Source organism: Trachurus japonicus, unplaced genomic scaffold, assembly GCF_045865225.1.
Source record: "Trachurus japonicus isolate A0001 unplaced genomic scaffold, Traja_1.0 AP030198.1".
NCBI lineage: Eukaryota > Metazoa > Chordata > Actinopteri > Carangiformes > Carangidae > Trachurus > Trachurus japonicus.
In genome coordinates this window covers 14293-26326 of record NW_028220331.1, presented here as the reverse complement: position 1 = coordinate 26326, position 12034 = coordinate 14293, and the positions used below count along the sequence as shown (strand labels likewise).

Here is a 12034-nt window from a genome sequence, read left to right as displayed (position 1 = left end):
CATAGTCTCATTTATGACATTATTCTAAAATGGTGAAGCTCAGTAACAGTAGGTTGGAGTTAAAGAGCCAATGTTCACATTTTCACATGAGCTAATTTATTATTGAAGACAACACATATACAACGTTTAAAAGGGCCAAATAGGCTACGTATAGCGCTTTTCTAGTCGCTCTGGGCACTTAACATGTGTGTCACATTCATACAGTACAGAGCTAGACACAGTGCGTGAGAGCTAACCATTCACACAATCAATGCACATATCAGAGGGGGGTTCAGTGTCTTGCCCAAGAACACTTTGGCGGTCCGATTTCTGGGTCTTGCAGTCCACATGACGACCTTTCGGTTAGTGAATGACGAGAGCCACAGCCGCCAGTAACCAGATGTGGGTGTGCAGCATATCTGAGGCCACATCAGTCTGTTGTATGTCTATGCATCTTTTTCTTCACTGTTTTCCTTCAGTATCACAGTAATTTGTGCACTACAAACCAACTCATTAAAACTTGTGCAGGGTTTGGTGAAGGGGTTAACAAATACAGACTTCAAAGAAAAGAGTAGTAGCGGGGCTCAGAGCTAATCTCTTTCTATCTTAACCACACAGTATCAGACATAACTTCCTTTGTCTGTGTGATTCTGTCTATTCACTGTGGGTGGGTGGGTGAAAGGGCTGCAGACAGACAGACAGTGTGCTACAGGTTTATTTTAGTAGAAGGTTGTTTGGTAGCACTACATAATACGGCCCGCGACTTACAGCGTACCTACCGCTCTCTTGCCGCGTAGGTTGCCGCTTATTTCACACAAGTACTGAGTAACTGCAGCTCACTTTCCCCCCTGTTTCCCCCGTGCATTTACAGTGTAACTAGGCTGCGTCTTAGCGCGTGACTTACATCCTGCTTCACACCAACTTCCACAGAAGTACAGGGTAACTCTCGCTGTTTTACAGTTTAACTAGGCTGCGTCTTGGCACGTAACTCCTGTCCTACTTTACACCAAATTACACAGTAACTCTCGCTCACTCCGCCACTAATTACCCCGCATTTTACAGTATAACTAGGCTGTGTCTTAGAGCGTAACTCCCGTACAATTACGTCCTACTTTCCCCGGACTTACAGTGTAACTCCTGCCAGGTACATTAGAAATTAAATAGTCTACTGTACAATATGAGCACAGTTGCAATCCATGTTTTCCAAAAGTGTCAGCAGCGACATTTCACCTCTATTTCAGAGATTTATTATTCATTATTTAATTGTATGGTTTGGAATAGGTGAGAAATGGGTATAGAGTGTGGACATTTTCCAATACAGTAACAGGCTGGCTGGTAGCAAACTTACCTCTCTAAAATGCACATCTATGAAAGTCTAGTTCTGTCATCCAAGGGCAAAACACAAACTATACAGTAATACATCCACAATAATGAGTCATTCGGAGAGTTAGAAAATGTTTTTATTATTTATTAACCAGAAAACACATGACACATCCACATCCATGATCATTCATAAACTTTAAGTACAGTAAGTACCCTACTGTAAGTGAGCACTGTTACCCCTCCTTAGTCTGCACCTACACAGTAGCTGTCATGCACCTACACACTACTTGTCTTAGAGTTACCCAGTAAGTAGAGGGTAACGGGCTGTATTATAAAGTAATGGCTGTTACTCCCTCCTTAGTCTGCACCTATACAGTAGCTGTCATGCACCTACACACTACTTGTCTTAGAGTTACCCAGTAAGTAGAGGGTAACGGGCTGTATTATAAAGTAATGGCTGTTACTCCCTCCTTAGTCTGCACCTATACAGTAGCTGTCATGCACCTACACACTACTTGTCTTAGAGTTACCCAGTAAGTAGAGGGTAACGGGCTGTATTATAAAGTAATGGCTGTTACTCCCTCCTTACGCTGCACCTACACAGTAGCTGTCATGCACCTACACACTACTTGTCTTAGAGTTACCCAGTAAGTAGAGGGTAACGGGCTGTATTATAAAGTAATGGCTGTTACTCCCTCCTTACGCTGCACCTATACAGTAGCTGTCATGCACCTACACACTACTTGTCTTAGAGTTACCCAGTAAGTAGAGGGTAACGGGCTGTATTATAAAGTAATGGCTGTTACTCCCTCCTTAGTCTGCACCTATACAGTAGCTGTCATGCACCTACACACTACTTGTCTTAGAGTTACCCAGTAAGTAGAGGGTAACGGGCTGTATTATAAAGTAATGGCTGTTACTCCCTCCTTACGCTGCACCTATACAGTAGCTGTCATGCACCTACACACTACTTGTCTTAGAGTTACCCAGTAAGTAGAGGGTAACGGGCTGTATTATAAAGTATTCTTTGTTATTCCCTCCTTAGAGTGCAAATACACTGTAATTGTCCTGCAACTACAATGTAGTTGTCCCGGAGTTACCCAGTACCTACAAAGTAGCGGGCTGTATTATAAAGTATTCTTTGTTATTCCCTCCTTAGTGTGCAAATACACTGTAATTGTCCTGCAACTACACTGTAGTTGTCCTGGAGTTACCCAGTACCTTCTACTGCAGCTGTAACTACTGTCTAAGTAGAACCAGTAAGTTAGAACACAGTTTGTTTCACGAGATAACATCATCTGAAAGTACAGTAATACAAAGACAAAACTAACTGAAGTGTCCCTGACATCATAAAATGACAGATTTCTACTGGCTTTTGTTATTTACATTAAAGTTCAGTTTTGTTCCTTCTGTTATAAACTGTTTCATTTAGTTTTGATCCATCTGTCTGGTCCTTCTAGGTCTAAAATAGTCAGTCAAGTCAGTTTCATTTGACAAAATGTACTTTCTAAGTTAGAAGAGTCAAGTTGAAAATATTGTTGTGATACTACTATCACACCGGAGTGTGACACTCAGTAATGGAGAATGGATGGGCTCCTCCATAAAAGGTGATCTTGATCTTGATCCAGCTCCTTGGGTCAAGGCAGAGATCAGGGTCATGGGTGGCGTGCCATCTCCCTCGTCAGGCACCATTTTCATGGCATCTCAAAAACCTCACCTGTGTAGAAACATAATTATATATTGTATCATCAACTTCATCACATAAATGCATCACTGTAAAACAAAGTGAGAAAATTAATAACTTTGAACGGTACAGTTTTTCTCATCATGGAATACTTAATCCCGGTTTTACCTTTCACATCATAAATCATTAGCCTTTTAAACCATAACTTGTGATTTTTAAGCATATTAATCAATTACAAATTATACATATTTTTTTTCTTTAACTATTGAGTAAATATTTTAACCATTTAAAAATCTTCAATTTTACAAAATCAATGCTATGACCATACTGTTTCACAACTGTAGGCTGCACCAGTACATTAATGTTACTCTTGACTGTATTCATCATACCAGTCATTACCAACAGTAACGTTAGCTAATGGAGCTAATGTGTACAGTACCAACACAAATACAGTTCCCGGTTAGCGTGGTTCAGGGGAAAACACACACTATTATCTTTAGCACAAGCTAACATTGCCAGCTGCGTTAGCATAGCTACTTAACTCACCAAGAGGTTGATAACGCGGTCAAACTGCCGTCGCACAGGTCCTCGGTTCATCCCTCTCGTCTCCCGGGGTGTTTGCTCTGTGTTTATATCAACATATCACATCGTAGACATTGCATAATTTCCCTCATTTCTCCACTTCGTCTCCTCCTGTCGTCCCTGGCTGTGTCAACAAGCTCCGTCCTCGCTGTGAGGTGGGACTTTCTACCTTCTCAACAGGCAACCAATGACAAGTGAGCTGCTTCTGGTCTGACCAATGACAGATGGTCAAAGGTGAGTGACTGTGATTGACAACTTATTTCATCCTATTTGACTATCACAGTCGCTCAGATTTGACCATCTGTCATTGGTCAGACCAGAAGCTGCTCACTTGTCATTGGTTGCCTGTTGAGAAGGTAGAAAGTCCCACCTCACAGCGAGGACGGAGCTTGTTGACACCGCCACAGGGACGACAGGAGGAGACGAAGTGGAGAAATGAGGGAAATTATGCAATGTCTACGATGTGATATGTTGATATAAACACAGAGCAAACACCCCGGGAGACGAGAGGGATGAACCGAGGACCTGTGCGACGGCAGTTTGACCGCGTTATCAACCTCTTGGTGAGTTAAGTAGCTATGCTAACGCAGCTAGCAATGTTAGCTTGTGCTAAAGATAATAGTGTGTGTTTTCCCCTGAACCACGCTAACCGGGAACTGTATTTGTGTTAGTACTGTACACATTAGCTCCATTAGCTAACGTTACTGTTGGTAATGACTGGTATGATGAATACAGTCAAGAGTAACAATAATGTACTGGTGCAGCCTACAGTTGTGAAACAGTATGGTCATAGCATTGATTTTGTAAAATTGAAGATTTTTAAATGGTTAAAATATTTACTCAATAGTTAAAGAAAAAAATATGTATAATTTGTAATTGATTAATATGCTTAAAAATCACAAGTTATGGTTTAAAAGGCTAATGATTTATGATGTGAAAGGTAAAACCGGGATTAAGTATTCCATGATGAGAAAAACTGTACCGTTCAAAGTTATTAATTTTCTCACTTTGTTTTACAGTGATGCATTTATGTGATGAAGTTGATGATACAATATATAATTATGTTTCTACACAGGTGAGGTTTTTGAGATGCCATGAAAATGGTGCCTGACGAGGGAGATGGCACGCCACCCATGACCCTGATCTCTGCCTTGACCCAAGGAGCTGGATCAAGATCAAGATCACCTTTTATGGAGGAGCCCATCCATTCTCCATTACTGAGTGTCACACTCCGGTGTGATAGTAGTATCACAACAATATTTTCAACTTGACTCTTCTAACTTAGAAAGTACATTTTGTCAAATGAAACTGACTTGACTGACTATTTTAGACCTAGAAGGACCAGACAGATGGATCAAAACTAAATGAAACAGTTTATAACAGAAGGAACAAAACTGAACTTTAATGTAAATAACAAAAGCCAGTAGAAATCTGTCATTTTATGATGTCAGGGACACTTCAGTTAGTTTTGTCTTTGTATTACTGTACTTTCAGATGATGTTATCTCGTGAAACAAACTGTGTTCTAACTTACTGGTTCTACTTAGACAGTAGTTACAGCTGCAGTAGAAGGTACTGGGTAACTCCAGGACAATTACAGTGTATTTGCACACTAAGGAGGGAATAACAAAGAATACTTTATAATACAGCCCGCTACTTTGTAGGTACTGGGTAACTCCGGGACAACTACATTGTAGTTGCAGGACAATTACAGTGTATTTGCACTCTAAGGAGGGAATAACAAAGAATACTTTATAATACAGCCCGTTACCCTCTACTTACTGGGTAACTCTAAGACAAGTAGTGTGTAGGTGCATGACAGCTACTGTATAGGTGCAGCGTAAGGAGGGAGTAACAGCCATTACTTTATAATACAGCCCGTTACCCTCTACTTACTGGGTAACTCTAAGACAAGTAGTGTGTAGGTGCATGACAGCTACTGTGTAGGTGCAGCGTAAGGAGGGAGTAACAGCCATTACTTTATAATACAGCCCGTTACCCTCTACTTACTGGGTAACTCTAAGACAAGTAGTGTGTAGGTGCATGACAGCTACTGTATAGGTGCAGACTAAGGAGGGAGTAACAGCCATTACTTTATAATACAGCCCGTTACCCTCTACTTACTGGGTAACTCTAAGACAAGTAGTGTGTAGGTGCATGACAGCTACTGTATAGGTGCAGACTAAGGAGGGAGTAACAGCCATTACTTTATAATACAGCCCGTTACCCTCTACTTACTGGGTAACTCTAAGACAAGTAGTGTGTAGGTGCATGACAGCTACTGTATAGGTGCAGCGTAAGGAGGGAGTAACAGCCATTACTTTATAATACAGCCCGTTACCCTCTACTTACTGGGTAACTCTAAGACAAGTAGTGTGTAGGTGCATGACAGCTACTGTATAGGTGCAGACTAAGGAGGGAGTAACAGCCATTACTTTATAATACAGCCCGTTACCCTCTACTTACTGGGTAACTCTAAGACAAGTAGTGTGTAGGTGCATGACAGCTACTGTGTAGGTGCAGACTAAGGAGGGGTAACAGTGCTCACTTACAGTAGGGTACTTACTGTACTTAAAGTTTATGAATGATCATGGATGTGGATGTGTCATGTGTTTTCTGGTTAATAAATAATAAAAACATTTTCTAACTCTCCGAATGACTCATTATTGTGGATGTATTACTGTATAGTTTGTGTTTTGCCCTTGGATGACAGAACTAGACTTTCATAGATGTGCATTTTAGAGAGGTAAGTTTGCTACCAGCCAGCCTGTTACTGTATTGGAAAATGTCCACACTCTATACCCATTTCTCACCTATTCCAAACCATACAATTAAATAATGAATAATAAATCTCTGAAATAGAGGTGAAATGTCGCTGCTGACACTTTTGGAAAACATGGATTGCAACTGTGCTCATATTGTACAGTAGACTATTTAATTTCTAATGTACCTGGCAGGAGTTACACTGTAAGTCCGGGGAAAGTAGGACGTAATTGTACGGGAGTTACGCTCTAAGACACAGCCTAGTTATACTGTAAAATGCGGGGTAATTAGTGGCGGAGTGAGCGAGAGTTACTGTGTAATTTGGTGTAAAGTAGGACAGGAGTTACGTGCCAAGACGCAGCCTAGTTAAACTGTAAAACAGCGAGAGTTACCCTGTACTTCTGTGAAAGTTGGTGTGAAGCAGGATGTAAGTTACGCGCTAAGACGCAGCCTAGTTACACTGTAAATGCACGGGGGAAACAGGGGGGAAAGTGAGCTGCAGTTACTCAGTACTTGTGTGAAATAAGCGGCAACCTACGCGGCAAGAGAGCGGTAGGTACGCTGTAAGTCGCGGGCCGTATTATGTAGTGCTACCGGTTGTTTTTCTATACATTTGTAGCATTAACACTGACAAGCACATAGACAGCATCTTATCAACTGATCTCCTCTTGTGAACTCAATGTGTACTGTAAGTTAGTTTAGCCAACTTTAAGTTTATTTATCTTAGAATTTCTGACTTTAGAGCTCATGAGCATGAGTTGATGTGACTTGATCCTTCCTTCCATAAGTGTTTTAAAAACTGTAGAAATCTTCTGGTGTGATGATTAACATTTTATTTCACATGGTTTTCCCTCATAAAAATTGAAATAAAGAAAGGAAATGAGATCTGAGGCACATTGACTCTGACTTCCTCATGTCGACACAGTGCTCTGACGATGATGCAGTAATGATGTAGTTCATTAGATACAATGTTGGAGATATGCACATTTCAGCTCACAGTAGCAGGTCGGTTCTTATAACCCACAACAAATACTGAGTATGTGTGTACCGTATGTGCATTTAGACATTAACTTGTGCTGTGGCGGAGGTTATGTAGGAAGCTTTTACTAATTATCTATTTACATTTTTAATGATTTACAAACATTTATCATTACTGAATATAAACACAGACCATGTTATTACCACTTCAGTTCAACAGGATACAATGATGCAGGAGAGTCATTATTTACACAATGGAAACTTCTTCATTCTATATTTACATTGTTGCTTTCATCCACAAGAGGAGCAGTTTGGAGAGGAGGTGCAAGAGATTCTTCAAGTTTTTCCTTCTGTATCTGTTGAGCTGCAAAAGACAGAGAACAAACGTGGAGATGATGGGTGAGTAGTGGTTGGGAACAGCACCACCAAGTGGTCGTTTAAGGAGGCTACAACATTGGAGGTATGACTCAATGACAGATATTATTTGGACCTACCTTTAATCCCATAAATGTCTCAGTTTCAGCACATTTTGCATTTTCAAACACAGGAAACCAAACACAAGTCAAACTATATTCACCTTTTCTCCGGGTAACGATGATGATGGTGATCATGGTGATTAGATAGAGCATCACAAGCACCATGTGAACAGGCATTAGCCACAGGTAAGAAGAAGCTGAATCTGTTGGTGATGCTGTCGTCACTGTCATTGTCGTTTGTGTTGTTGTTTTGTATTTTGTGTGGAGAAATTGAAATATGCATTAAAACACAGGAAATAGAGGCTTTCAGACACATTCACCTTATTTTATGTAAATAACCTGTGTGAATTATTATTATGCTCATCATCCTCCTCTGTGTTGCACCTCTCCCTTTCTGCAGTGTCACTGATGCGCTGGACTGAACACAGATCCACAAGCACATGGAGTTTGTGAACAGCGACCACAGTATCAATGTTTATGTAAAATGACTTATGATCCCTGTCAGTGACATCAATTAATTATGTACCTTATCAGCAACTTCCCTTTGAAAATTTCATCATTATTTGTTTATTTGTATATTTTAATTGGATCCCCATTAGCAGCTGCACAGCAGCCACTAATCTTCCTGGGGTCCACCAATTACAATACAGTGGTATTGAGTCAGACTCTAGAAGCTGTTTTGTGCCATTTTGCAGATTTGAAGTTTGTATCAGTCAGATTGAGCTCTAAATAAAGAACTGCTTCACTCTGTCTTATCTCCCTCCATCTTTCTGTTCCTCCCCTCTGACATTTTGTCTATAACCTCGCTTACCTTCGGTGACTTTCAGATACACAGCTCCTCCTCCACAGTAGTACAGTCCAGAGTCATCAAGCTGCACATGTGGTATAGACAACAACAAAGTCTTGTCCACATAGGAGACAGAACCTCTGATATTATTTTGTCTTCCAGCAACTTCTCTTCTCCATGTTTTATCATTTGATTCTCCAGGACATGTCAGAGTGATGCTGGTCATCTCCGGAGCATTTTCTATTGGTGTTCCTGTACAGAGCAACAGAGTGAGAAAATATTAATGATGTATAGTAATGAACTTTTCTCTTGCATGATAGATGTTGTGTAAACTAACTCCTGATCTGACTGAAGTTATGTGGAGAAGAATTGTATTGTTCAGCCCTCTGTTGCTGATATACAAATGAAGTGGACAAAATACATTACAATTTATCCGCATCAAAATCTCCAATTCACACTTCTCTAAAACAGACTTCACACAAACTGAAAGTTTTAAACTTCCATTGTGTTATTGACTGTGTTATTTGTTAGCTTGAGTTTTCCCTAAATGTTCTTGATAAAACTGGTAACCAGCTGTGATGACACAATATTTAACATGTTGAGCAGGATGCTGCTGACAATGCATCAGAAACTGGGAATCTTGACAGTAAAATAATCTTTGAAAAAACCAAACCAAAACCAACTTAAAGTGTGAAGCAGCTCATTTAAGAACAGAAACAAGATCGATATAGGTTGATGTTACCTGATGGGATCACTGTCAGATCCACAGCTGGTTGGTTGTTGCAGAAGTATCTTCCACTGTCTGAGACAACAGCTCTCATATTGAACAGTGACCTATCTGCTAACGAACTGTATCGTTTCCCTGGATCATTGTATCTTTTGTCTTTGTCACCATCACTTGTTAGAATCTTAACCACCTCTCCATTACTCTCTCTGCTCCACGTCACTGAACCATCCACAGTTTGAGGACGAGGCAGGGTGAATCCGTATCTCTGTTTCTCCACAACAACTATGGATTTTATTCCTGCAAAAGAAACAGTTTATTTTCAATGTATAAAACATCAATTTTAAGATAACAAGTTTTTCTGAGATTGTGAGAACTGGAGAATGAGTTATGTGATGCAGAGTTTTGAGCACCAATCCAGATTGAAGGGAAGCTGTTGTTCTTTTGTGTAATTATTGTTTGTTTGGACAGTCCAATTGGATTCTAGTGAAACTCAGTGTGTATCTATAGTTTAAAGATCACACATTGTTTATGGGCTCAGAGCCTCCTCTGCTCTGATTGGCTCACTGGCCTGCTGTTACTAGAAGCCTGAGAGAGGAGATGTAAAACCAAACAGTGATGGTTTTGGTGTTTAAAGTCAGGATATTTGATGTGGGGTTGTGTGAAGCAGCAGAGTCACTGACACAGAAGTTGCACACAGCGATGTACAGTGCTGTGGATGTGGTCAGAAAAAAAACAACAACAACGACTTTTGGCTGCTTCTCTAAACTGGTAAGGCATTGAAGTGCAGCAAACAATATGTGAGATAATCCAAACTATCACTTAAACCTTACAAACACAGTATCTCGTTATGCATCAGACCGTAAAATAAAATACACATTAAGCGTAAAACCTACAATACTAAACCTTATCTGATGGAGCCTTTGATGTGAAAGGACAATTGAATGAAAGTGCAAAGGCTGGTCAATCGACGAGAAAATTATCAGATAATGAAAATAATTGTTTTCTTATTGTGAACAAACCCCATGAAAACACTGTTAGTTTGTCTCTCAGTCTGACTCACAGCTGTGGAAAAAATATACTTGTACTTGTTCTTTACCTCATGCTAACAATAGGCTTTGTGTGAAAGTCCCTTACTAGAACCACCGTGAGGTCATTTTGACCTCTCTCGCTTCTTAAAATGTATGTAACTCTGTTTGCGTAAAAACCAAGGGCGCAGATAGAGGGTGGGACAGGTGGGACTCGACACCCCCAGATTCTGATTCACTTGGATCCGTCCCCCTCACTTTTATGGAGAGAAAAATCTCGAAATGCAAAAAAATGCAAAAAAAAATGCGAAATAGCGCCTCTCTGGACGCGTATGGGCTATGTGGCGAGAAACGGTATTACACTCCTGTATTCGGTTGTTGAGCTGGGCCTGGGTAGGCTGCGTCGTCTCAAGCCTGGTTACCATAGTTACCCAGAACGCATATGACAGGCATCAGTGGGACAGCTTAGGACCCCATAACCTAGAACTACCAACAACAAAACGGCATGCAAGATGAGGCCAGCCAAACCCAAAAAGCAGAAAACGATTGCATCGTTTTTTCAAAAAGCATCAACTGTAAGTAAACTGTGTGTTATCATAAATGTTATCATATCACCTTGCAATTTTTGTTGGTAGTCTGTCTGTTCAAAGAAATCTCGCCGTGGAAGTAAAATCGTAGTAGAGACACAGAGTGAGAATAGAGGAAGAGAGACCAATTTCACAAGGGGGAGGGGAGGGGGAAACCTTTATGCAGTAGCGCGGGAAGGGGGGTGCTGCCGGGGCTGCAGCCCCCCCTGGTGGTGCAGGGTGTAACATCACTGTAAACCTAAATGTTTGAAATAAATGAATAAATATATATATATATATATATATATATATTTTTTTTTTAAGTATATATATATATAATATCTGTAAATTATATGGGGTGTAAATCGAGTTGTGGGAATGTGTGGGAAAATACATTTAAAAAAAAAGATTGTGGAGGAGACTCACCAGGAAGCTGCTTCAGCATATTCAAACGAATAGTTGAACAACAATGGCGAGCGACAACCGTGGACGTGGAGTAAAACAGAAAGGAATATTGGATTTTTTCACAAGTAATGTTACTGTGCCTATTTCAAAAAAAACAAAAACGACTATCACCGAGGAGCAGGACGACAAAGAAGATGAAAACAGCAACATTCATCCTCCTACTACAGAAGAGATCCCAGCTAGCATTAGCAGCTTAGCACCAGCCCCGCAGCTCCCGACAGGAGACGGCGGCAGCGGGGGCTGCGAGAAACAACAGCCCGGCTCCAACTCTGCACGTTCCGGTATGACCAGGGCCCCCGGTGCCGGGGGCGAGGCGCCGTTTCAACCAAATCTCAACTTTCCAGGAAGGAGATTCGGCTCTGAAAGTTTTGAGAGATCATTCCAACGAAGATGGTTTGAAAAATGGCGATGGTTGCATTATGTCTCAGAAACAGACAGTGTGCTGTGCTTTACCTGCAATCAAGCAGTGGCGAAGGGATTACTGCTGCACTCCCATAGTGACAGCTCATTTGCTAGGGGCGGCTTTTGCAACTGGAAAAAGGCGAGAGAAAAGTTTGCCCAACACGAGCTGTCAGACCTGCATTCTGATTCATTGCGGGCACTAGCTACACTGAAAGCAACTCCTATCAGTGCTATGCTTTCTGATTTAGCAGCTCGGGATCAAAAGACGGCCAGGACCG

The 12034-nt window shown here is 41.0% G+C and overlaps 1 protein-coding gene across 1 annotated transcript; it reads right to left on the bottom strand.

The window, feature by feature from the left end:
* Nucleotides 1-7574: 7574 nt before the first annotated feature.
* On the bottom strand, nt 7575-10748 carry LOC146960595 (uncharacterized). The gene is made up of 4 exons (XM_085772245.1): nt 10685-10748; nt 9314-9580; nt 8596-8823; nt 7575-7672 (listed from the first exon to the last, which is right to left on the bottom strand). The coding sequence occupies exons 1-4, from the start codon at nt 10746-10748 to the stop codon at nt 7575-7577; spliced, it is 657 nt and encodes a 218-aa protein (XP_085628371.1).
* Nucleotides 10749-12034: the final 1286 nt, after the last annotated feature.

Bases quoted from the DNA above. Each gene is read 5' to 3' on its own strand.
- LOC146960595 (XM_085772245.1), bottom strand. From the start codon at position 10,748: ATGGTAACCAGGCTTGAGACGACGCAGCCTACCCAGGCCCAGCTCAAC. The intron at 9,581-10,684 runs GTAATACCGTTT...TAAAATCCATAG, and splicing joins CAACAACCGAATACAGGAGT to TTGTTGTGGAGAAACAGAGA. The intron at 7,673-8,595 runs GTAAGCGAGGTT...TGTCTTTTGCAG, and splicing joins GTATCTGAAAGTCACCGAAG to CTCAACAGATACAGAAGGAA.